We start from the raw sequence: 26884 nt of genomic DNA, 5'->3' as shown, positions 1-26884 counted from the left end.
GAACTATTTTTAAAAGAATCTCATCCTCTTGCAAAAAACAATTCTTTCAAGGAAGAGGCAGCAATGTTTCTGGGAGATCATAGGGAAGTGCATCCTTATCTCATGAAGCATCTCAAGGATATTAAAAATAGGTTTAAAATGCTGAACCAGCTGTTCTCCATGTACTTCTTCTTCTTTTCAGGATTGCATTTCATCCTTGGGTTCTCACCAAGCTCCCTCTAATGGTCATAGACATTGTCAGTCATTGTCTCTCTGTACCACCACACGGGCAAGACACAGGCACAAAGCCCCAGCATTGCACAGGGTGAGATGTACCTAACAAGGATGCCCTCCAGGTTCTTGTTTTAATAATGTGTGTGGGTTCATCTCTCACCTACGTCTTTTATGGTCTTGTCTCCACCCAGTGTCTTCCCTCTTAACACTTCCCTAGGTTCTCGCCTTTTTCCTCAGCCACTGGAGACGTTCCATCTTCAGAGTTAATGGACACCTTGTCCTTAGAATCATAGAATCATAGAATTAACTGGATTGGAAGAGACTTTTGAGATCATCAAGTCCAACCCTTGATCCAACCCCACTGTGATTACTAGATCATGGTACTCAGTGCCACATCCAGCCTCATCTTAAAAACCTCCAGGGACGGTGAATCCACCACCTCTCTGGGCAGGCCATTCCAATGCCTGATCACTCTCTCTGTAAAGAACTTCTTTCTAATATGCAACCTAAACCTCCCCTGGCAGAGCTTGAGCCCGTGCCCTCTTGTCCTATTGCTGATTGCCTGGGAGAAGAGACCGACCCCCACCTGGCTACAACCTCCTCTCAGGTAGTTGTAGAGAGTGATGAGGTCACCCCTGAGCCTCCTCTTCTCCAGGCTAAACAACCCCAGCTCCCTCAGCCTTTCCTCACAGGACTTGTGCTCAAGTCCCTTCACCAGCCTCGTTGCTCTTCTCTGGACCTGCTCCAGCACCTCAATATCCTTCCTGAACTGAGGGGCCCAGAGCTGAACACAATACTCAAGGTGTGACCTCACCAGTGCTGAGTACAGGGGAAGGATCACTTCCCTGCTCCTGCTGGCCACACTGTTCTTGATGCAGGCCAGGATGCCATTGGCCTTCTTGGCCACCTGGGCACACTGCTGGCTCATGTTCAGCTTCCTGTCAATCAGCAACCCCAGATCCCTTTCCACCTGACTAGTCTCCAGTCAGGTGGGAAGCTCAATTCAGGCCCACACCTAGTATAAAGAGTGGATTACAGCACTGAGGAATGACAAGAGCATACACTGGGCAGTTTGTTCCTCTTTTTAAGTCTAGCTTTTTGAGGTCTTCCTCCTGCTGGCTCAAACAGGGCCACCTGGAGCTGGCTGCCCAGAACCATGCCCAGATGGCTTTTGAATATTTTCAAGGATGGAGATGCTATATCTCAAGCATGGAGACAGACAGTTCACAGCTTTTCAGAAAGGACCTAAAATTATGTCTCCCTAATTTTAGACACAAACAAAAATGCCTGCAGTCCACCTCAACATCCCCTCACCCTCCAAGAAGTGAGAGTGCATCTGCCTTCTAGTGGACCTAGGAGTAGGAAAGAATAGATAATTTGAAGATGGAGATTGCTTCACTTCTGGGAAAAAATTGTGATGTCATTGTCTGTGCAAGCAGAGAATCCCTTTCAGGAACTCATGCAGTGCTAAGACGTGCCTAGAGGCACTTCCCACTTTGGGAAATATTGACTTAATTGCCTCAGACCCTTCTGCTACACATGTAGAGATTTAAAATACCATCCTGTCCCACAGTGGGCCCAAATTAACAACTTCAGGGTCAGTAAGGGGATGATGCATTGTGCTTTCTTCAACCAGCCAGCACCAGTTGAGAAAAAAACAGACAAACCTCAGGATCTGAACACTAGCTGTATTTCCTAAGGCTTATCCAATTTTTCCACATATATCTGTTTCTCTGATACAGTCAAAGTAAGTAGTAAGTACTTTCACTAGCAAGCAATAATTCTGGCTACAAACCTGACCTCATCTATGTGTTCAAAACATCATAGTTAAGCACACAGAGCTAGTATTGATTTTTCTTTCTTTTTTCCTTCTGGCACAAAACCAGATGGAGATGGTGAACCAGAGGACAGTCCCCTTGCAATAACAAAACACTTAATGATCACTTCTGACCTCCTGGCTGTTTCCCTCCTCTTTTATTCTGATGGGAGTCGCTGCACCAGGTGCCTCAGCCTTGCACAGAAATTTTTAATCTCTTTTAAGTTACCTGGAGAAGCTACAAGTCTCAGTCTGACCAAAACCACCACTCTGAACTATAAAAACCTTTCCTCCTGACAGTGTCAAGCAGCTCTAAAAAACGCAATGAGTGTTGTTTGAGAAACCCTGTGTTTCTTTACTATATTTCCAATATTTGCTCTTTGTTTCTGAAGGGTTCCTGAGTGAGCGGCTCAGGACAAGAGAAGAGGGAGGTGAAGGATCACTGGAAAAAATAATATTGCTCCTGTTTGCTCAAGTAAAAGGAGTATTTTCCAGTGGGTACTGCTTTTAGCTCCTAATTCACCTGCACTCCGAGCATGTACTTGGACAAATCCCAGTGTCAAAACACAGGGATGAGAAATGCCTTTCAGCCACAACCAGAAAGAAGTGTTGCATGAAACCAGCAAAATGAAAGCACAAACCTCTAATTATTTTAATATTGGATTGTGACAGTGTTGTTCTCTGTTGGGAGCACAAACAACCCTTGGCCACAGGTCATGGTTCATTGCTATTTCAGAAAACATTGGGATTGGCACAGTGCTGTCCCTGGACAAACCACTCAGGTAATTAAATAAAATGAGCTTTGTGATAAATCAGACGAACATATATACACACAAGCAAGCAGTGGGTAATACTTTGGTGGATGGGCAGAGCTCACTGGGTGTTTTCTCAGGACCATTCCCCCTCACACCGGAAGGTGTAGAGGGTTCTCTGTGCAAACTTAGGGTGCCCTGGGCTCACAGAGTCACTGATAACCGTGGGGTTTGTTCCCAAAGGGCTGTGCCTTGACAGTGACTCTAGTGTCCCCAGAGGCAATGATGTGTGTGCTACCACTGAAAGGGGAAATCTATGCTTAGCAGGATGTCATCTCAGGGAGCACAGAGAGTCTAAGTATGCAGGAAAGGGGGTTATGCATAAAAGGAGAGACAAGTGAAAAGACAGAAAGGAAAAAAAAACAAACAAAAAAGAGGACAGAAGACAAAGAAAGATCCATCTTTGTGAAATTTAAGCTGTTGTTGTGAAGTGCATGTCCAGCAAATGCTGTGTCTTAGGACCACCAGTGCATGATGGTGCCATGCAGTGAATATACTCCCAAAGAGTGAAGAGAGCCTATTTCAAGCTTTGTCCAGACTAACTTCCATTCCACCTCTTCAGATTCATACATATTCTTAATATAAGCGCCATAACTTGTACTACTCAATTATTAAATATTATATTTTTTTGCCTATCTCTGAACTGATCCAAGTTGAGCTTTTTTGCATTGAGCTGCTCCTCAGCTTCCCTGATGATCTTGCCATGCAATCAGCTCTTTGTTGCCTGGATCACGTGGGTCTTGGATACTCCAGATAAAAGAAAATCTGAATAATATTGGTAGTGTTGTTTCCATCTTGCTGTTTCTACCGTAACAGAGCATCTGCATTCTCCTGGATACAGGCAGGCTTATTAACCTGGGTACCTGCTGCAAGAGCAGCAGGGGCAGCTGGGGCTCTGGCCTAGGTGACCTGCAGTGCCCAAACTCATGAACATTCGCAGAGCCAGCTCTTCTTGGAAAAAGCCTCTTAAGGGCAGTTTGTTTCCTGATTCTTCCTCAGAAAAATCAACTGCCCTTTCCCTTGGTGGAAGGTAACATTTAACAGCAAAGTGTAATATGAAGCAGCAGCAAGAGACACTTTGTGTCACAGTGTCAAAGTGTAATAAATTAAATGGAGTGGAGTGTCACTGTGTACTTGGAGTAAAGCTTTGACTTTGGAGGAGTCACATAAGATGAGAATAGATGGGAGCAGAGCTGCTTGGTTCCTTTTTCCACAGTGTATCAACAGCAAAAAAGGGCATTTTTCGTTAGCGCACAGCAACTGCACTCCAAATGGGGCAGATCTATTAATAGAGTAAGTGGGCAGTCAGATATGCCCTTCAAAATCCTGCACAGGGCTATAATTCTTCAATTTCTAGCTCTCACATTGTACCACCCAGGGAAATGGTGGGGTTGCAATGGTTTTTATTTCTAGCACAAGAAACAGAATTTTTCACATATTTACAGTTCCTCTCTCAGTACCCATGCTACTACATGTAATCGGAAAATTAATAAAGAGTTTATGGCTAAAATGGTAGAAATAAAAGGAGGACCAGAGCTGCTCTACAGTAAGTCAATATAATCAGGAGGCATTGATCAGTGGAACATAAAATGCTTTCATTGCTTTTAAAAGTCAATACTGCAGAGGGAAAAATAGATGTACAAAACCGTATACACCCAGCTTAGCCACTAAACACTTCACAGGCAAAGTTCAGTGTTTCTAGGTGTTTTATGGCTTCCTTTCATTTCTTTTGGATGAGTCTATCACTTTAGAAAATCAGGTAGGAATCAGGCTGTCTGGTGCTAATACATATTTTTATTATGTTCTTCTTTTTGACATTCCTTCTGTACCTCACAATAAGTAGTATTTAGTTCGTCATCTACTGAATACGGATATTACTCAATAATCAGAAAATCTAAATATATTCTTGAAGCAGTAAGTGAATTGTATTTAATATATCTTACTGGTATTTAATTTTTTCTGTAATGGCTACAAGCACTCATTTTTGGTTAAGCCCCTGAGTGCAAAATGTTGAACAAACATAGATAAAAACACCTAACTCTCCCCAAACAGTTTAAAATCTACATAGTAGATAGAAGCTTTGGAAAGTGCAGAGAAGAAAATTTAAAAGGTCAGTAAAAAAGGTGTATAGTACTGGGGACACAGTATAGGAGAGAAACTGCAGAGGTAAGGTTTGCACATCACCCTGGAGGGCTGTGAACCAGGCAAAACCAGAATCAAAATCAAGGATACTGAGGCTAACTGAGGGTGTTAGGTATATAAGAATAGGAAAGGTGCTGCCTTAGAGATATTACAGAATAAGACTCTATAAAAACTCCAAGCAACCAGGATTTGAGATTTAGGGGCAGGACTCAGTTTAAGTATCGTTGTGAAATTTCCTTATCTGCTTCTTAACTGTCTACATAAGCTGGCAGATTTCCTCAGGTGCCCCAGCTGTCAGTGCAAATTGCTGATGGTCTTCAAGTTATTCTAAATTTAATTCTTTAACTGCTTTAAATGTCATTAGACCTTGCGCCTTTGTCCTGTCTGAAGATTGTCTGAGACTTACTTTGTTCCTCTACCTTGGGGCCAAAGTACCACCCCAAAAATCATGGTGAAAGGCTGTTGCTGCTATGTCAGTTGAAGTTTGGGGCACTGGATTCAGTGAATTTGCTCAGTTTCCCTCCTTGTTGCCAACTTAATGTAATGAAGGTTCTTTACCTGAGATCACTCTCAGATCAGTAGAGACTTTCACTGGCTGTGAGTCAGTGATGAAGACAACTTTATTTAATATTATTTTATATTATTATTTATATTAAATATGCAATCTGGGGACTGAAGTCCCTGTGCTTTTGCAGTCACCCTGCCATAATAGTAGTCCTCATATATGCGATTCATCTGACCACAGATTCTGACATCTAGATCTGAACAAGTGGTAAGATTCTTTCACCATTAATGATTTATTGTAGCCCTACTCCTAAAAGGGATCTCATGATTCTTTTCCTTGGAAGTGTCTGTTTCTCTCTGCATAAATGCAGCTTAGGGTGATGGCTACCTCATGGACACCCGAAGTCACATGAGATACATTCCACCATAGAAGAATCTTGCATAGAAGATTTAGAGGATGAAGGTGAGAGATGGCAGAGTAGAGAGTGAAATTTTTTTCATCTTCGCTTTCACTCACATGACCCTTTCATAAATGTTTTTGTGATCAAGTCATCCTTCCATCGGAATGTTGAGAACAAAGCAATAGGAGGGCCCTGTCAGAGAGCGGATGTTTTCAGTGGAAGAGAGGGATCTGAGCATATTCCCAGCATGACTGAGCCAAATCTGACCTACTGAGTAACATAAATGTTTACATGTTTTAGCATTTGGATGTATTTTAGTCATTATTTTTATCACATTTTCTACAAAAGAAACTCCCTTTTTCCCAGGTATGAGTCTTTTCCCAGTTTATTTTTAATGGTTTTTAATACTTTATTGTGTTTTACATTTCTTGTCCCATGTCTAGTGTCTCTTTTACCTTTTTTCTTCTGCCAAAGCAAAATTTGGTTTCCCTTCCATATTCCCACTCTCTCCTCCTTGGAATAGTGTTCTTTTTTTGTTTACTTGCTTCCTGCTTTGGTTACATCTCTCCCTTCTCTCCAACCTTTCTGTCCTTCTTCCTATTTTTCCTCCTGGCTTGCTGTGAATTTTCTTTCCTTCCCTTCCCATCTCCACTCTCCTCATCCAGCTCTCCCAGCAGTATCCTTTGGAGCACAACCAGTACTGAATTTTAACAGCCACAAGCTGTCATCAAGAAGACAACAACACAGCAATGGCCAGACTTTGCTGGGCCACCACCTCGTGCTTCAATCACATTTTCTGCCAAGCACCCATTGTTCCTCTGCTATCTCCTGCTTTTTCTCTTCTGCCAAACTGCACATGGTTGAAACGGTTGCAGCTGTAAAAAGGTCTCCACTGCTGCGGTCTGCGTGTCCCTGGGGGCCGAGGCATTGACCACTGGAACACTGCCCTTAAAATAATCAATAACCCCGGGTGACATGCCAACCTCGCGCTGGCCAACCAGGGATAACTTGGGGTATTTCCTCATTCTCCAAAGAGAAGCAGCTGTTTGTTTAATAGAGGCCGTCACCCAAAAACATCGCTGAGCCTCCCTCAGACTGCCACACTCCAGGAGAGAGGAGCTGGAAAGCCTGGAGCCAGCTGAGGGGAACTCTGGAGCCTGGAGGCCATCTTAGCCCTGTCTAGAAGGTAACCAAAAGCATTTACAGTGCTTTCCTTAGCATTAAAAAGCAAAACTTTCTAAAACCCTCATTAAATATTAGAAGCTTGCTCTAGCCACCTTGCTTAACTAAGCTGTAGAATGTGCTTTTGTTTGGTGAATTAATAATGTTTTAAGTGCTTCTGGCAATCCAGAGTGTTTTCCTAAACCGTAATAACACAGTCAGGTCCTCTGATGTGCTCAGGTAGCAAAGCGGCATTGATTTTGGTGGTAGAGGCTCTCACTACGCCTGGTGATTATTTAGGTAAGTTCTCCCTGCAGTTTGAAGTGGTATTGAGATAGGTCAGAGAGAATAAGCTGTTACCCCCTGTTCTTTCAGCCAAAACAGCATCATGTTGCTTTGTGCTGGATGAGAATTGGGCCCTCCAGTGTTGTACGAAAGGTGCAGAAGATGATTTATAACTCAACTACAAGATTTAGCTTTTGTAGGAGGCCAGGCAGTGCCTGTGCTTGTTTGCTTCTCTCTGGGCAGGGGAAGAAGGTGAAGTTGGGAAAACACACAGAAAAGTTAAAGTTGGAATGATATGGGAAAGAAGACAGGCAAAAGTCAGTGTAGAAAATAACATACACATTGGTTATTTCAAAGACAGGTAAAATATCCAATATTCTTTCCATGTCCCTTCACTCCTTCCCCACTTCATCTTTCACTTGTACATTGGGTTTTTTCTGTTTAGATTTTTATCTCTTTGAGCTGGGGCTTTTTCCAGAGGCTTGAAAAATGCCTTGCCAAATTTTGAGCACTATATAAACAATAGGTAATGATCATAAACAAAGAAGTATCTCTGTTAAAAATCTTCCCATCTGGAATGGTTTAATTCCAGTTAATTTGTTTTAAAGCTGGATTAAAAAGTACAACATGATTGCAAAGTGCTCAGAAGAAAAGGCAGGGAAGCACAGTTCTCTTATTGAACTCATAGTGGCAGAGAATGATGCAAATTTTTTGCTACAGAAATGCAAACTCAGAAGTCTTTGGCAATCACAGCTACCTCACAGCAATATGTGGCACCCAATAAAGTCTTTCTGTTTTCCCTCTTGGTTACACAGGTCTGAGGACATTGTCTGTCCTCATGCCTTACCTTACCTCTTCACTGTCTTCATTCTGTCAGCAAAGTCTGTTTCAGTTCATCTCTGTCTTTCTCAAATGTCTTCATATTACTTTTCACCTGGGCCTTTTTTTGCTTGGGAACCCAACCTTGATTAATTTCTGTGCTCCTAGCCTGCTTAAAACCTTCTCAACATCAACCTTTGTCATAGAACTTTAAGGATTAGCCAATGCCTATGACCAAATTGAGGGACATTTCACTGTTTACTGCCTCAGTTATCACAATAACTATTTGCATGTAGCAAGCATAGGCATCTGTACGTGCTTGGCTACAGATGTGTGTACTACAGGTGTGTGAGTCTGACCAGATCCTTTTCCTTCTCTTGCATTTGGTAACTTGCTCACAGGAGAGCAAAGCCCTCTTTGTCATAAACTGTCAGTTGTCTCTGAGGAAAGAAACCCATAGATTGATATTTTGTACTTTCGTGCATATTTTATACCTTTATGCATTTGAAAGGCTTGAGCTGGAGTGAAGCTGTGATAAAACATCATGAAGAACTTGTGATCCATTTGTGCCATAAAGTTCATGGCTGTGTGAAAGTCCAATAATCTTTGCCTCAGTGGTTTGAAATTTCCAAGCTGACATGGAGAAATATCTGTGTACTGATCAGTCTTTTCTTCTTGGTTATAAATCACAACATGTGTCATGTGTGCAGAATGAGCTGAGATTGTAGACTTTGTTAAGAAGGATCTAATAGCAGCCTATAACAAACTTGGAGGTGACAGAGGTGGTGGAGTGTTGGGAGAGGATGTAATGAGGAGCAAAAGCTCTATTTACAGCTTGGAACATTCAGGTTGGACATGAGAAACATTTTTCACCAAGAGGGTGGGTCAGCCTGGCAACAGGTCACCCAGAGAGGTGGTGGTGGCTCCATCCTTGCAGCTTTTCAAATCTCAGCTACATAAAGCCATGGCTGACACAGTGACCTAGTGCTGTTGATAACCCTGCTTTAAGCAGGAGGTTGGACTGGAGACCTGCAGAGATCTCTTTCAAGTAGTGCTTCATTTATTTTAAATATTTAAAATAAGAACCTGAATGCTGTGAAATACTAAGCAGCTGCTTTAAATGTTATGGCAGATCTCTGAAAATGAGGCAGGATGGCTTTTTGACCTGTCCTTAGCAAACAGGCTTATAGTTTTTCAGGTATTTTTGGGTGCATGCCAAACAAGCCCACAACCCACAGTCTTATCTACCCTTATCTGCAGAACAAGCATGTCACAGAAAACAGTAATGAACATTTCACCAATTCTTGCTGACAGTGTATTTTTGACTGAAAACAGTGGAATTGCAGCTATTAGGGGCCCCAGTGAGGCTTCCCCATCTTCCAAAGCACCAAGGCAGGGTTGTACATTCCTATGGCACTCTTGGTAGCCATTTCCTGCTCCTCTAGACCTTCAATACAAGAGATTTCAAATCAGCTTCCCAAAACAGTGGTCCCAGACAACCTGCTGCATCCATCTCCCCTTCCACTCAAGGCCTTAGCCCCACCATGAAGACTGCCAGCCAGGGTATCTGTTTGTGTGGTCATGGGTTTGTTACTTATGTTCCCAATGGACAGACAATTGTCCATTAATGATTAAAATGAAATTCTCTGTAATTTCATAGCAACACAGGTTTAGTCCTATAATTTTAAATAAATCCAATTAAACATTCCAGTTTTGAGTAATTCAATTTTAAATAAAGTCACTGAAGGGAACGGAGTCTGTAGAATAGGATTATCTGTGTAAGTCTTATTTGGAACGTTTCTTTCTTCAAAACTGATTCTTCTTTTGTTAAAGACGAAAACTGCTGAAATCCCATGTTACCTGTGCTGGAGTAACCCAAACCTCCCTGTGTCTTTCCTGAGCAGAGAGCTGCCATGTGCACGGGAAGTGTTCGAAGTGCATTGGGATCACCCTGTTCCCACTGGCAACATGTGCCATTGTCTCCAACATTCTCCTGTACTTCCCCAATGGACAAGTTCTGCAGCTCAGCGAGATAACCGATCTGGTCTGGTATTTCCATGGCATTCTGGGAGCTGGGATACTGGTAAGAGAGGTGTTTTTAATGTTTTTTAGGGGGGTTGTTCTGTTTTCTTTTAAATTTGGGGCCAAGAAACCTCCGTTAACAGAAAAAGTCATAGAAATGTGTTTTGCATACACTCATGAACAGCTTAGCTGGGTAGTTGGGTAACATGACTGAGAAAATGCATTTAGGACAAAAAAGTAGCTAAGGTATTCCTGAAATACTAGCAGTGCTCCAAGACAGAAGGAAGCACTAAGACTGACTGCTCACTGTGAGGAGGGTTACGTGGGTGTTCATCCTCCCTGAGTCAAAGTAAAGCTGAGGTCCTAAGTTTAGCTGGAGGTCACTATTGTCTGCACCATCCTGTTATTCCTCTAACTGATTTTACGCCCACATAAATCTCAAAAACATTAAGGGCAAAACTGAAACATCTTTCGGTAGATATTAGTTCAAAACCCAGCTAACACTCCACAAATGTAGAGCTGCAAATGCCTTAAACCCTGAATGCCTTAAACCCTGAACGCCTCATGTTCCCACACTCCCACCTACATCCTTTTGGGTTTGATCTGGTTTGAATGTGCTCTTCTATAACTAATTCTCCATTCCAGTTCTCATGAAAGCATGCTTTTATATGAATACCCATAGCTGGAAGGGAACATGTTGGGGAATACTTATCTTTCCAGTTCATCAGAAAACCTGCTCCCTTTGTGTTCTTCCAATTATCTACCCAAGCGCAGTTAAAAAGCTGAGAGTACCATGCATATGACCGGTATACTGGCTGCTATGCAGCCTAGGCAGATGGTAAACTGGCACAGAGCTAACTACCTGCATGCCAAAAAAAAAAAAAAAAACGTTTAAGAAAAATTAACTTAGAAATAAAGCAAATCTCATTCACAGTCAGGCTATGATGAGGTTCAGACTCATATATCCCAAAGCAGGGACTTGGTATAAGATCATTCAATAAATTGTTCTCCACCAGCAGCTTGCCTGCGTCTTCTTCCAGCTACCACTTGGGCCTATTACTCATGCTGAGCTTGAACATAAGCATGAGTCTGCAAAAGGAAGGAGTGGAACTACATGAGAGACCTGTGGAAAATTGGTATCACTGCAAGCCCAGGAGTCATTGGCGTTCAATGAAAGAAAAGGCAGATGTTAGACATGAGAGCATCACTGGCTCATTGAAAATGAGTCCTCTTTTAAGGCTTCCACACAGACTTGCCTGTGGCCAGCACCACATACATCAAAAATGAGAACAGCAAGCAAGAGGAGAGGAAAAATTTACATTGACCTTCAAAACACAGCATTAGGAGTAATTATTGATCCACAAGCAATGCTGTTGGGTGTACAGGTTTTCCAGAAAACAGCATAAGAAATGCCTGAAGAGAAGGGTAAAGAAAGTATTATTATGAGCTCTGTTTTCTAGGTGCTGGAAGCATGGAAAAATGAGGATTGACTTCTGGGCCTCGTAATGAGTTAAACAAGGGGAAGAATGTCCCATGACTGGAGTCTGGTCCATATCCTGACTCTACAGTAGGGAAAGATGAGGCTGCAATACCCCATGCACCTCTCAGTTTCCTTAATTCAAACATTTAGGGTGTAAGAGAGGTTCTATATGTCATTGTAACATCTTTCCTCAGGGAAAGCCTACACTGGGACATGCCTGACTGAGCCATGGCTCATGCACAGCTCTTGTTTTACTGACAACAGCCAAATCTAACAAAATCTCATTCCCATGTCAAAAGGCCAGTGTTTATAATCAGGCATTGCATAAAAAGAAAGCTGCCAAGCAAACCCTTCATCCTGAGCCAGGCTAATAGATGACACAAAGGTGTTTGCAGCTTAGATGTAAAACCTCGAAAGAAAGACAGCCCTGGAGGAAAGGGAGTGTTGGCTTGATGGGCAGAGGTATTAACTCTTCTTCTGAGTGCCAGAGAGTAGCACGCTGGGGCTGATGCTGCCTTGGGGACCACTTGTGATTATTTACGAGCTGACTTCTTTTCAGGAAGAGGAACACCTTTTTAACCTCAGTGCTCTACTTCTTCAGGCTTCCAGCTGTGGTCCAGCCACTGCTGCAGGTGCTGTGTGTTGCCTCTGAGGTGTACATAAAAAGCAACTGAGAATAAATCTTTTGAAAAATATTTAGGGGCCTGCAAGTCTAAGCAGGTTTGATAACACTGTCCTACACAGTCCAACAGAGATATTCATACTACACATGTAAATTCCCCTGGCTTCATTCATCATGGACATTCTGTTTGTCCTACTCTACATGAGAAAATATCTCTCCAACATATAGTCAGGTTATTTTTACAGTTTTTACCTTTCATGTTTGTTTGTTTGGGGTTCTCATTATTTCATTAACTTCATGGGGATCATTTCCAGCTTTCTAAAATACTCATTTTCTTGTGTTGCTCTTTGAGATGGCTTAACAAGAATTGGTGGGCAGAGACAAGGCAGCAGGAGTACCCTGGCTGCACAGCTAGAACCACAAAAGATTTCTTGCCCTATGGCTACCCAAGTAAAAGCAACTTTTCCTATCTCCAGAGTGCCTCTGTAAGGTGGCATTATATCTTGAGCCACAGATGGTAACTGACTTCCTTGTATCGGTTGGACTCCACCTGATAATTACCATAAAGAAAGGTGATGGGAACTGAAGTTCCCTGCTGAGTGAAGTTCATTTTATAGGTTTTCCAGAAGCTTAGAACTAAAAAACCAAACCAAACCAAAACCAAAACCAAAACCAAACCACAAAAACAAATCCAAAAACCCAAAACTAAACAAAAAACCACAACCAAACAAAAAACCCAAAACCCAAAACCAAACCAAACAAAAAACCAAACAAAAACAAACAAACAAAGAAATAAACGAAGTCAGATCTGTTTCAAGAAGTACAAGGCTGCTTTCCCAATTATAATACAGAGTAAAATGCTCAGGAGGTTTAAAGTGACGTATTTCTTAGTCCAGTTATGCATCTTTTCTGGACAGAAATTCCGTTTTCTCAAAATTGACACATTTTTTTTCCTAAAAAACCCACCAATACCCTGCTGAAAAGAAGCAGTATAGCTTCAGCAACCAGAATTAATGCACCAGCTATTTGCCAGACAGCTCTATCTGTAATCCCACTCTTATTTCTAAATAACTCTTCAGCAGCATCAACATCTAAGCAGGTGTAACTCACAGAGAAGAGACAGAATGTGATTTGCATTTGGGGAACAAGATGGTCCAGCTCTCAGAATTTAAAAACCATCCCAGCAGAAGTGCTGCACACCAATTCAGTCTGTGCTTTCCTCACAGGTTATTTTGCCGGCATTCATGATGCTGGGAGCAGGCGGAGCAGGATGTTGCGCTAACAGATGTGGGGTAAGTGGATATTTATGTGTTGAAATGGCACTATAGAGTTTGCACAATAGCTCCTAAATGGCGGCTCAGCAGGTGGAAATGTGCAGTGACAAACCATCACACCACCATCAACAGCCATGTCAGGGAAACGCAGAAGAGGAGCTTGATCTACAGCGTCCCTGGGCTGGGGCTGAGAGCTCAGTTAGCCAGCAAGAATGTTACGATATTGCAGCTGCTGATATAAGGGAAATCAGCCAGGGCTGATGTTGGAGCACTAAGACACAAAACTGAGGGCAGAGGGGTACCACATCACATAAAGTAAAACATGGCTTCAGCTTCACCTGCTCAAGGCAATACCAAAGACTGAGACAGCTGCCTGTCCCTTCTGCTTCCACCAGGCCCTGTTTCCTCCATACCCTTCCATGGCAAATTGTTTTTCCACAGGTTCATTCCTGCTTTCTTCTGTAGGGGTAGACAGGTCCCCTGTTTGGAAGTCCATGCTAAAAGCCTGAGCTGCTGCATCTGGCCCTAAGGAGCCCACACTGCTACCCACAGTTTCGACTAGTAGCCTACATTTGCCCAAATCTCATGCACATGAAAAATGTAAATGCAATTTAGGCTCTGTGTCATGTAAAGAAAGGTCAGAAAGACTTTTTTCCTTGATAACTAAGGATATTATAAAGCAACGCATTATACAGACATCTCCATTATTTCTCAAGCCCTGAGCACAGACTTCTGTGTGGCTATTATGATTGGTAAGAATAAACTGACTTAGAAATATATTTTTAGTCTGCATGCTTCCCAGGAGCAGTCTGGAATGAGAGATTCCATACAATAAAGTGTGTCTCTTCTGTAATCTTCAACTAATATTTAGTTTGATCCATGAGAAGATCTTAACCTCTTCAAGATGCTTTACTTAAGTTAATTCATTATTCATAATAAAAAATAGCATTCTTCATTAGGATGTAAGCAAGTACATCTCAAGGGACATGCCATTACACTGATTTTACCAAATGTCATAAGCCAGGATGCTAACAATATCCAAGCAGGCCAGTTGCAGAGCTGGGGTGTGAGCCTAAGCACCCTGAACCCAGTGCCTGAGCCAGCTGCTTCACCTGATTTTGCGTGATGTAGAAAGCAGTGGTGAAAAACAGTCGTACTCTGGTGGTACTCCCTCTCTGCTGAATGTGGTGAGTCACGAGGGGAAATCCAGCTGAACTGAGCTGAGTTCACACATCATAGGTGTCCCTTCCCCATCCTTCATTCCAGCACTAAATATTGCAGAGCCAAGAGTCAAACTTCCCCATACTGGCTGGATTTGCTCCCCAGCCCAACAGTAAAAGGTGTTAGCACATTGTCATTCAGTAGCCCACATCTACAGACCCCTCACGATCCTCCATTCCCCTCCACCACCCTGAGTGAGGGTCTGAGCCATTCCTAGCAGCAGTATATGAATGCCAGATATACTGTCTGCACCTTCCCATCACTGATCAGTTACCTACAAGCTGTTCTTCCTCTTCTTTGTTTGCACTTACAGAGGACTACAATAGATGCTGACAAAGTGGTTTGATTATGCATGATGATATTTCATAGAATCAGGAAACTCATTAAATCTTTATGGTTGGAAAAGACCTCCAAGATCATTCAGACCAAACTTCAAATGCATACCACCATACCCACTAACCCCTATTATAAAGTGGTAAATGTTTATATGAAGAGAGCTAACTGATTCCCAGGTGATGAAGCTATCCAAAGCAAACTAGTGAATAGGCTCGATGAGGACAGTATATCAATTAAAATGCTGTTTTCTGAGACTGTGGGAATCACACACCTCTGTGAGGTTGAAAGGGTGAAGGTCTACACCCTATGTTTTAAACAGAACGTGTCTCGAAGTAGAGATGAGATGGAGACATGAGCAAAGAGCAAGTGGCTATGAATGGCACTAAAAACAGTTTCCCCTGCACAGCTCCAGGGGAAGAGTGACTTCCAAGCATGCAAAAACAGGTGAGTATGGCAGGGAGATTTGAAGGTCAATGATATGCTTCTTCAAGAGAAGGAAGCTCAAGGGAAATTTGCTTTGGGGATAGTGGAAGAAAATGCAGAGACATCTGCAGCAGGGTTCCTCAGATGTCCTGAACATCTGGGCTGCATCTCCAAGGCAGGGGATGATGTGAGGCTCTGGAGAGCAAAGGACCTCTGGGATGGATTCAAACATGCATAATGGCAGCAACTTCCCAAAGTGCCACAACTCCTTGTGAGGTAGGTCTTGGTAGACCTGATAAGGCATCCACCAGCTCTTGTCCACCAGCTTCCACCTACTGCCAGAGAAATAGCCCTCACTGGAGCTACTCAGCAGGAGCATCTGTAATCCAAAGGCTAGTTTGGGCACCTTTCTGCTTTGGAGATCTTAGGTATAAAATGACAATCTACACTGAATACTCAGCATTACTTCACACAGGAAAAAAAAAAAAAGGGCTAAAGCACTATTACTGATCAGAATTATTAATCAATCAGAACATAACATTTTTCCTTAGGGAAGGAAATTTTGTGCAATTTCTGGTTTAATAGTTTCAGACTTAATCAAAGACTTTACACACTGCCAAAGTATCTACAACAGTAATAATAATTACTATATTGTTCATACTTTTTATTCACCTTATTGAGTTCATCAGTTCACAGTTGTTATGTGCTGCATTAAGCTTTTTAATTAATACATTTTAAAGTTATTACTTTCAAACATGCATAAATGGCTTCTTATCCTTACATTATGGAGTAATGATTTTGAAAAGTAATAGATTTAGAAAACTGCCTTGTTTTGCAGCTTAGCACATGCACATCTGAAAGCATCCACTGCACCAGCATGATGAGGAAAAAAGGCCCACCCAAAATACAGCTTCTCTCATTGCATCAGCACACATCTCCAGTATTTCTCTCTAAACCTTCCTTAAGAGTTACCAGTAGAACAAGAATAGCCATAGCAGCTTTCCAGACAAACAAACCTAGATAAGAAAAGATATCTGGATAACCCAGCAGAATAACAACTCCAGAAAAAAACCCAACCAACCAACTAACAAAAAAAAACCCAAACCACAAAACCACTCCACACCTACAGAGAAAGAAACAAAGAAGAAAGAAATGTGCATGAAACAAGAACCAGGGCAATAAAGAGCACCACAAGCTAGGACAGGAGGAACTTGGTAACTTCACCAAAGCAACTGATGCAAATTCTCAGAGAATGAATGCTAAAAGCCTTCATCAGCTCACCAGGGGCAGGCAATCCAATTGTGTGAAGGATAAAGCAGGGAAAACATTAAAAGAAAATCAGCAAGAAGAGAGGCAAAACCTTTGCAAGAAGTAGAGAACAGGTCAAAACCACAGGAAACTAATTTCAACAAACTCAAGCATCCCAGCTTACACCTTGTGTTGCAACCAAGGACACAAATGAGGAAATAAAAATTTCCATGAAAAGTAAAATTAGGGAAAATACTGAAAGTTTAAATCAGTTAATAAAACTCTTGGATTTCTACAGATTAGGAGGCAAGCCTCCAGAAAAGTGTCCACAACACTAGATATAATGGGAAAATGCCACTGTGTGTCTAGAAAATGCCAAGAGAGCCAATCTAACAGCTGCAGCAACTTCAGACTCCCCTTTTGGTGACAAGTAAAGCTTTTGTCTATATGATCTTGTACACAGTAAGGGAAATAGTTGGGATGAGGCTAGTCATACAGTCAACAGATTTCAAATGAGAAAATCATGTGACAGAGAACAGTCAGCAAAGATAGCACTGACAAGTATTACAAGTACTAACTACTATCATAAAACACAGTAATAGCAAAAGACCATTTGACTTTTCCTCTCATAATTATGTTTGGGATGCCCCATACTGCTATACTGCACTAAAATGAATTGTTAGCATTATTACGATCCTTCAACCAGAATGCACAGTTAAAGTAAATGACAAAACAAGTGGGGAAAAGTGATTCAACATAGGTAGTTGTTTCAAACAGAAACAAAGAGTATCAGTCATTCACCTTCACCACAAGGCATGGTTGGTGATCTTATATGAGAGACAGTGCATCAACTGCAACCCAGACACTCCTTTGGTCCTGGACAATATACTAAATTACCTACATTTTGCTGACAATGAAGCTCTGCTAAGAGTCAACTTAGCCAACATGAAGATAAAGACAAAAAAGGGTATCCAGCTTTGCTTAAAAAAAAAAAACAAACAACCAACTCAGTTATTAATCTGTTATTATGAAATCTCAGCAACTTCTAACTCAAGGATTGCTTTAGAGGCAAAATGACACACAAAATGAGTCTATTGACACACCAGCATCATGCAAGGTTCTACAGAAGGCAGTAATGTCATCAGCCAGCAAGCTGGAAACTTCATTCACCAGCATATTTAGACAGTGAATAGTTTTTCATTCACAAATGTCACAAATCTCCAACATGAGTGGTGGGTATTTTCATTTGGCTCTGAAATGCAGAGGTTTGTGGAGCAACTGGCACCAGGAGAAGGTTTCTACCTGCCTTATGGACTGTTAGGTTTCACTGGTATTTACTGGCAACAGGGAAATGAGACCTGAGGTATTTTTGGCTTCAAACCCAAGTCATGGATGAAAGTATTTCCTGTGTACTTCCTCAGCCATGTCTCTATCCTGACTCCCAGGCAGGCCTGCTGCCTCTTCCCTACTCCAGGTCTTTCCCTGTCTCTATCAGTCTGCTCCAGATTTTTTTCTCCTTCTTGGCAGTGTTGTGAACTACCACAACAATGACTCTTAGCAAGACTAGTGGAAAGCCTGTCCCAGATAAAACACCAGTAGCACCTCCTGGTATTCTTGTTTCTGTATACAAACAGCAACCAGATACATTCCATCTACTAATAGAAAATGTCCCAAAATGGAGTAAAGGTAATGTTTCTGTGGGAGTGGCTGATGTTAAACATATAGATGCATTACATACAATTAGAAACCACCACTGGTTTGTTGCCACACACAGAACAATTAGATTTCTCAGCATGAACAGTGGTTATCATGTGTCATGGTGTTGCAAAATGAAGGGAAGCATCAACGAGAAAGTTTTTTTTGCATTCCATCAATTAGCAAAAACAATTAATGCATCCTCTGCTACTTTCATACCAGGTTTGGTGGTTGCTTTCTAGTTTCTGTTGGTGCAAGGGCCAAGAAAGGTGAAGAGTTGGAAATACCAAGGTACATGATATGGAACACGTCAAGCCGGGACTGGCTTCTTATTGGCTTTTGAAAGAAAACTCATCAGATTTTTCATAACTGATAGTTCAAGTATAAAACTCTGAATAAGTAAAGCTCTGGGCTTGCCACCTTTTAAAAGCTAAACAAATAAAATCTGAAGTCCTTCAACATATAGGATAGCTGCAACTGTCAGAAAAAGTCAACTATTTTTTATTCCCACAAATTTATTAGTAGTAGTAATAGTAGTAGTAGTAGTGGTAGTAGTAGTTTCAACATACAGTAAGAAACAAATAAAGAGAATTTTTTCCCACTCAGTGTAAGCGCTCTGTCATTTGAAAAGGGGGTTTTACCTGATTCTTAGTGTGGGGAGATTTTCTCAACGCTTAGTGATTTATTTGTCTGTCAGAGCCCCAGGGAATCCAAAACCCTTATACCTGACCAGTCTGTCAGCATCCCATAAGGGGACCCTTCACTGAACAGATTCACTGGATCGGAGAGTGATTCGACTGCCCTTTTCAGGGGGCTAAGCCAACAGCATGGAGACCCCTCAGCAGTCTTACCAATGTGTTATCTGCTGCCATCAACTGCTAGCACCTGTAAAGGACTCATTCTAACAGTTTATGGAATAACACTCGTTATTAATACAAAGTGTGACAGGTTAATAAGGTTCAAGGTGACAGTATCTAACTGGTGACAGTATCTGACTGAAAAACATGTTTAAAACAATCTGCTACACTATAAAGCAAGCTCTAATCCTAGTACCAGTATTTAATGCACGTAAAGTATGATTCTTACCCAAGAGACATCCCTATAGGGGGGAAGACAGGTTTCACCCGTTGACTCAGCCCAGCAGTTTTGGTGGAGCCTTTCTCAATTTTCTCCTTATTCTCAACTTATTTTAAAAGATTTCTTCATGTTTAGGTAAAGCTTGAGTGACTTGAGTCATAAATCCTTTTATTTCTTACTGCTGTAAAATTCTCTCACTTTGCTTCTCACGCCTAATGGGAGGTGGTCATATCTCAGCATTCAAGGAGTGGGATTTCAACAGTTGTTGCTCAGCAGCAGAACATCTGCATCTATCTCCCTTGGTTGACAGGTGCCATACAGTCTAATGAACTACAAAGTACCACTGTGCTCCTATCCCTGCAGGGATTTTTATGGAGGGAGGCCACAGCACCTCCATTCTGCTCTCTGCTCTGTTCCACCCCCTGTAGCAGGTGCTTATGGTTGTATCGGGAACTTTCATGGGGCACGTCAGCTGTGTTCCATCCATTGAGTAGCAGCTGCATTTTATCTTGTAATTCTTAGTCTCCTCTAATTTTTTAACCCCAGCCATCTTCCCACACTCTCCATGCTACTCAAACCTCTGTGCATGCAATGTTGAAGGTTTTTTTCCCTTTCAGATGCTGCTGTCAGTGATCCTGGCTGTGCTGGGATTTGCAGGAGGAGCATATTGTGTGGTCATCTCCTCACTGGGGCTGATTGGGGGTCCTCTGTGTGACACAGGTGATGGAGAATACCTCTACCCTTTCAGGAATGACACTCTGCAGTGAGTATGGTTTACAGGCTCTTCCAGCTTTGCTTTCCCTGATCTCTCCTGCACCTTTTTATAGCAAACTTGATTTTTTCCAAAATGAGTTGATGGTCCACCCTGTGTACAAATTGCCTGAGTTTCTTCTGTTGTGCTTGTCATGGGACCCTTGTGCAATTTGCACCATGCTTTCAAAATGCTGGTGAGCTGTGACTCCCACAGGAGTCAAAGGGAAATGTTTGATTACTGTGTCACATTAACCTGTTAAATCACCAAGAATTGACCCTACTCTACTTACTTTTGAAAAGCAAAGCAAAAATCTTCTCTGAATCTTTAAAGTTAACCTTGGCAATCATGCTCTTCAAGCCAGAGCTAGAGATAGGCTGAGATACCATGGAGACACATCATAAAGCTATTACAGACTTTCCCTTTGGTTCTTAGCACGAAATAACTAATCAATAACTAATACAATTTAGCCATAGAACAAAGAGGAGCTTCTTGTGTATGCAACAAAGTACAGATGTGGTTCACTTCCCTAGTTATCAATTGCATCTCTGCAAAGGGAATTCAGAAGAGAATCACCAGCTTTTACCAGTTAGTAGAATCTGAGACTTACTTTGTGCAATCAAGCTCAGAAAATGTAATGCCAGAAAACACAGAAAGCATTCTGAAGTTTTTATTTTCTAATACCTTGCCAATTATTTTTCTCTAACACAGAGACAATTATTTATTCAACCAGACAACATGGAGTATTTGCAAAGAACCTGAAAATATCATCCTTTGGAATATTGTCCTTTTCTCTATTCTCCTGGCCATCGGTGTGATTGAAGCTATTCTTTGTTTTATTCAAGTCATCAATGGACTTACTGGCTTCATATGTGGCACATGTATGAGGAGAAGAAAGGTTGGTATGCAGTGAAAGATATCAGAGTGCTTTATGTTCCTACCAATTTTATTTTTCAGGCTCTGCAATGGTACATGAGCTAAGAGATGTGCACAGCCCCTGAACAAGCTCCTCTGGGGAGCTGAGGCAGTACAGATTTTATTTGCACACACCCTTTCTCTCTCTCCGTCACACTGCAGTCAGGGATAAAATGCTCCTCAGATATTTCTGAACAGCAGAGCAGTATAACACATTGACATACTTACTTGCATGGTTGTGTTCCTATTCAAGAAGCTTTTTTGATAAAGTGTAATGAATGACCCTCTCCAGTATCTGTGAGAAACAAAAAGTAGACATGTTTTAAATTGGTCAACAGGAGTAAAATTTTTATTTTACAAAATGGAAGAAAACCTCTTTCAAGTTTCATTTATCACTACTGCTTCCTCTTAATTGTTTCTTTTTATTGTATAAGATATTTGCAGTAAGTCTGATATCCCCGTGGAATATTAATTAATCACCTTTCATTCATTGCCTTTCAGACAAATATTTCTGGGATGTGAACAACCTACAGCAAATGCCAGGACAAGCCCCAAGCTGCCGATTCACATACAATAAGGATAGTACACTGTACTGTGTTTATGGGCGGACAACAAAGAAAAAACAAAATGTTGAGGAGTTTTCGGGAGCAAAATGAATTTTTAATGAAAGAGGTCAGGGTAGAAAAGGGCTGGATCATTTAGATCTGAGACTCCACATTTTCATCTCTCCAAATATACCTGCTAAACCTCAGGTAGCAGCAAAAACATTAATCTACCTGGTCCTGACTTCTGCACTTGTGTATAAAGCACAGCAATCTTCAGATAAAAGATCAACACTTGCCCTCTTGTGTATGTGGGAAATGGAACTGTTGTTAATGTATATATTTATCAACTGCATAAAGCAGGCACTCTCTATGGCTGATGTAAATAACCTCCTAGTGTGGGCTCACCTGTCCCTTCCTATTAACTTGCTAACTGTGCACTCACAGATCTGAATTAGGATCAGCAGAGAATATATCAAGCAGTATTTGAGACACTGTAGAGGCAACTGAAAAACACAGTTTTCAGCCTCCTTCAGCCACCCTGGAGCCAAATCCCCCTGTGCCATTCGGTAGCTTGCTGTCATGTTTGACCAAGTCCAGTGCACTTCTGAATCAGTCCTTCAGGAATATCTGAGAGATGCGGGAGCCTTTTAGGGGCATTTGGGCCAATATAGACAGCAGGGTTTGGAGCAAGAGTTTAGAAACGTCTGGTTTAACACAACAGTGAAAACAATTTTGCCCTCATGAGACTACATAGGAATTTCACTAACTTCCACACAGGTCTCTAGGGCTATTCTAGAATAGATCATATGGCCAAACCAATTAACCAGCTAAAGATAACCAAAGATAAAGGCAGCAATTATGTGCAGTTTAGTAAAAAATAAAAGATATAATCTGATGGCAACAAACTGCATCAGTTTTAGTGTTATAGCAACAGTAATCCCAATCAGGAACTGCGTAATTCCCCATAATCACTTAAGATCTTGAGTGATTATGGGGAATAATCACTCAAACCCTTGAACTTGAGCTGAAGTCCATGACTGGGAAATTTCAGAAAACCTATCATTTCAGTGACTTCCTTAGAGGTTAATTCTTGGACATGAACCATCTTCCCTCAGTCAGCTTGTAAAATAATCTTTACCCGTGCTGAACATATGTACACATCTATGAAAACCTGAATATATTTAAAGTACTTGGAGCCTATTTTTCAAAGAGAGGCGTTTGTGTTTTCTCTGTCACAGTTGTTCATATTTCTGCATTGTGGCATGGGAGCAAGCTATTTGAACATAGTGATTGCAGACACACCGTGCTGTCCTCCAATGTAGTACACAAAATGCTTTATATAAATGTCTCCTTTATACAAAAAAAGGGGAAGAAGTTGCCTAGATGAGGAGCATATGTACTTTGGAGCACAGTTTTGCCTCTAGAAGCAGGAAATTTGACCCCAAAAACTTAAAAGGACCTTCTGTAAAAAATAAAGCACAAGACTTGTCAAAGTTTGCAATCATCACTAGGTGCATCCAAGCCTGCTAGGTGACTTAAAAAGCTTGTGTTCGTTGTCAGCAGTGAAGTCTGGACAGTGCTACCACATAAAGGAGACATAAAACCAGGAAAAGAGTCAAGGAGGACAGCTAGAAATATTCACACATAGGCAGGTGGAGAGAGACTCCTTCACCAGCAGAGGGGCTCTATGAACTCTTCAAGGTCCCTGCCCTCATCCCTTAGCTTTGACCCCCTGACTCTCACCTCTCTGACAAAACCAATTTGGGCTGTGCCAGCACCAGGAGAGGGAGAGATACCCACTGGCACACTTGCAGCACAGAAAATTAAGTGCACTGTACTGCTGCCTCTGCTTGTTCCAAGCTGTCCCGCCCTGGGGATATTTAGTGTCATGTCTGTGTGTTCCTGGGGCCACCCTCTGTACTGTGTGATCACTGGCCTCACTAATATATGTAAATATTAAATATTGTTCTTCTGAAGTTATTTCCTGGCTTGATTTGTGTGACGTAAAGGACTTATGACTTTGAAGTACCTCCAGTAGGAAAAGAAACAGAAAGCAGAGTTAAATTATCCAGCTGAGAAGAAGTCTTTTCTAGGGTAGGCATCAAGGTATATAGTCCATGGAGAGAGGCACCCTTCCCCCAGCCCACACTGAAAGAGATGCCTAAGGCAGGTGAGAGGCATCGTCTCTCCGGGCAGGGTTCCGTTGTCCACCATGGACAGGAGTTTCTGCTGCCACTGAAGTGCAGCAAAGCATCCTGCTCAACCTCCAGATGTCACTCCAGGTGGCAAGGGTCTCTCCTATGTCCTCTGTCATACCTGACAGCCACTCGCAGGTGTCTAGAGACCTAAGTATGTCAGACGGAGCTAGCAACACAAAGGTGTGGGTGACCAAAGCAAACACCTGTCTGTCTCTATGCTAAAAATTCATTTAACCAAAATACCTAAGGGGGCTAAAACTAGATTAAATAATTTCAGCTCCCCAAATCACCTTTTATATGAGTCAAAGCCTGACCTCTCAGAAGTGTCATCAGAGCCTTCTCCAGGAGTCAGCCAGGACATTGCAACAGAGGCAGCTCCTTATGATGATCGCTGCAGGGAGACCTGCAAACCCAAGCTCTTCTGGTGGGCAAGGTTTCAAAAGAAAATGTCTACATAATACTAAATATAATAAAAAATTTGATTTCAAAAGAGAGTTGGTTTGACTAAAGATATCATGCTTTATAATTTGGATTACTATCGATTTTAAGTTGTTGTTTTGGTTTTTTCCAAAATGAAAAGAGTTATTTCAGGGAAATCTACTTTAAAAAAGAAAGAACAATTTTGTCCCTGAAATATTTTATGTATTGTACACATGAAGAATGTAATAAAACTAAGGAACTCATAATACTCTTCTATATCTCTTTTCTCTCTGTTGATCTTTCTGTCTACCTATTGATCTGTCTTCTCTCTATCTATGATCTTTAATTAATGGTCAAAAACTTACACAGTCATAATGAAAAAAGTGTTTAATTTTGATATTTATTATTTACCATGCAGTTGCAACAGCCAGGTTCTTATAGAAGAATTAAAAATACGTTTTTTCTCATCAAATCACCCCGTCTTCTGCATTTGAAACTCATGCAGGAGATCAGCCACTGGCAAATCTGTGTTGGCTGGAAAAGTATTCCTGGGATTGGCTTGGGATATGAATTAAACTTTAGACCAAGGACATCATTTGAAAATTTGTAAATGTTTGAAAACCAACAGCTCAGTGTTTCATCTGTCAGGATCAAGGACACAATCCAAATACCTGTGTTGGAAACCACAGACTAGTTCATGCCATCTCATTTCAAGAGGAACTGTCAGTTCATTTTGATGCAAATGGCTCAGACGCCTCAGGCCTCAGAGCTTGGTTTTTGTTGGCACTCAGAGCAAAGCAAACCAGTGAGAGGTTGGTCCCCACAGATCTCTGAGTGCCACAGCCTCTGCTCTCCTGTCCCAGTCCTGTGCCTCTCCTCCCAGGCAACCTCTTCTGTGTAAGCAAACTTTAAAAAAATCCCAAAGGAAATTAAGAAAAAACCCAAATCTTTACAGACTCTCAGACTACTTTATTTTATCTCTTACAGAGCTCCAGCTTGTCCCTTTCCAGAGGAGTGGCAGGGGACAGCCACCCTTCAGAAATGCCATTCCCTGCAGAACCTCTCTGAGTACCTCTTTCATCCTGAGCCCAAGGGCCACAGAGAGCCATCTAAAGCCCATCAGCCATACTGTAGCACATTTAACCCATAAAGGCAGGGCAAAGGCTTTGTTTTAGGCACAGAGGTCACTTCTTTGTCCCTCTTTATTTCTTCCTGTCAGATTCAAAGCCAAGTAGATGCAAGTGCTAAATACAGTGCAGGTCATTTCCACCACAGATAGAAAACTTCACTGGTACATAGCACTCCTCGCTTTCTTTCAGGCACTCCTCTATTTTTCCAACAACCCATGTCACAGTTTGATCTATCAAGGTCAACTGATGAGGAATAAGAGTAAGAGCTCAGATGAGTATTATAGAAACACAGAATGGTATGAGTTGGAAGGGATCTTAAGGATCATCTAGTTCCAATGCCCCTACCATGGGCAGGGACACCTCCTACTAGACCAGGTTGCTCAAAGCCTCGTTCAACCTGGCCTTGAGCATTTCCAGGGATGGGGCATCCACAACTTCTCTGGGCAATATGTTCCAGTGCCTCACCACCTCATAGTAAAGAATTTGTAATATCTAATCTAAACCAACTTCTTTTAGTTTAAAGCCCTTATGCCTTGTCCTATCACTACAGACCCTTGTAAAAAGTCCCTTGTCATCTTTCCTGTACCCCCTTCAGGTACTGACAGGAACTTGTGTCCGCAAGTAAGTTCTCAGAACTATTGGAAATACATCAGAATATCCCAGCTGCTGTTCCAGAGGGGCATGCATCTCCCACAGGAACTGTAAAACATCAGCTTTCCCATGCGGACATCTCAGTGGCTTTAGAGCATCTCAGGTGACACATGCTCATCTCTGTGTGAGAATTCAAATCAAGCTCTGAAACATCAAATGTTTACAATGACACTGCTCTTAAAAGCAGCTCTGAGTTTAGCAGTCTGAGACCTGTCCTGCCTCAAAAGACCTAAAACAGGTCAGTCATTCACCCTCTAAAATTGCATATTTCTCCCCATGGGCTACACAGGGAGCTTGAAGTGAGCAGTGCAGCAGCTGACATCCTAAGCTGCAGCCCCCCATTATGAGAGGGAAGGTGAAGCCCACCTCAAAAAACTCTTAATTAATGAGATTTCTTCATTTTTTTCCTTAAAATAGATGCATTATCTGAGAGTCATTTAATGGCAAAAGAGTACAATAACAGTCTTCTTGGTATAAGCTTGTGCTTTTTTAATCCTTTCATGCACTATGTATCATCAAAACCACTCCAGATTCAGATGAACTACCTCGCACATCCTTTTTCTCTAAGTGTCCATCCCATCATTCAATACTTTTACTTATGTTTTGTCCTACTACATTTGCACTCCACCCTCTGGTCTTTAAATGAAGCTTCCCTGCCTGCCACTATTTTTTAATTTTTTTTTCCCCAAGAGATGAAAAAAATCAGACAGTCTTTGCAGATGT

The 26884-nt window shown here is 41.7% G+C and overlaps 1 protein-coding gene across 1 annotated transcript; it reads left to right on the top strand.

The window, feature by feature from the left end:
• Nucleotides 1-4350: 4350 nt before the first annotated feature.
• LOC126648461 (transmembrane 4 L6 family member 1-like) lies at nucleotides 4351-23738 on the top strand. Its single transcript, XM_050331408.1, has 7 exons — nucleotides 4351-4387; nucleotides 7290-7349; nucleotides 10058-10236; nucleotides 13504-13569; nucleotides 20169-20314; nucleotides 21014-21200; nucleotides 21719-23738. Exons 1-7 carry the CDS (start codon nucleotides 4351-4353, stop codon nucleotides 21737-21739), a joined length of 696 nt encoding a protein of 231 aa, XP_050187365.1. The 3' UTR covers nucleotides 21740-23738.
• The last annotated feature ends 3146 nt before the right edge of the window (nucleotides 23739-26884 follow it).

Source organism: Myiozetetes cayanensis, unplaced genomic scaffold (genome assembly GCF_022539395.1).
Source record: "Myiozetetes cayanensis isolate MyiCay16 unplaced genomic scaffold, myiCay2020 scf5-8, whole genome shotgun sequence".
Taxonomy (NCBI): Eukaryota; Metazoa; Chordata; class Aves; order Passeriformes; family Tyrannidae; genus Myiozetetes; species Myiozetetes cayanensis.
Note: the sequence above shows the minus strand (reverse complement) of the source record. Positions and strands in the feature narration are given on the sequence as shown.

Coding starts and splice junctions, on each gene's coding strand:
- LOC126648461 (XM_050331408.1), top strand. CDS start 4,351: ATGGTAGAAATAAAAGGAGGACCAGAGCTGCTCTACA. Junction 13,570..20,168: donor GTTGCGCTAACAGATGTGGG/GTAAGTGGATAT, acceptor TTTCCCTTTCAG/ATGCTGCTGTCAGTGATCCT. Junction 21,201..21,718: donor CATGTATGAGGAGAAGAAAG/GTTGGTATGCAG, acceptor ATTGCCTTTCAG/ACAAATATTTCTGGGATGTG.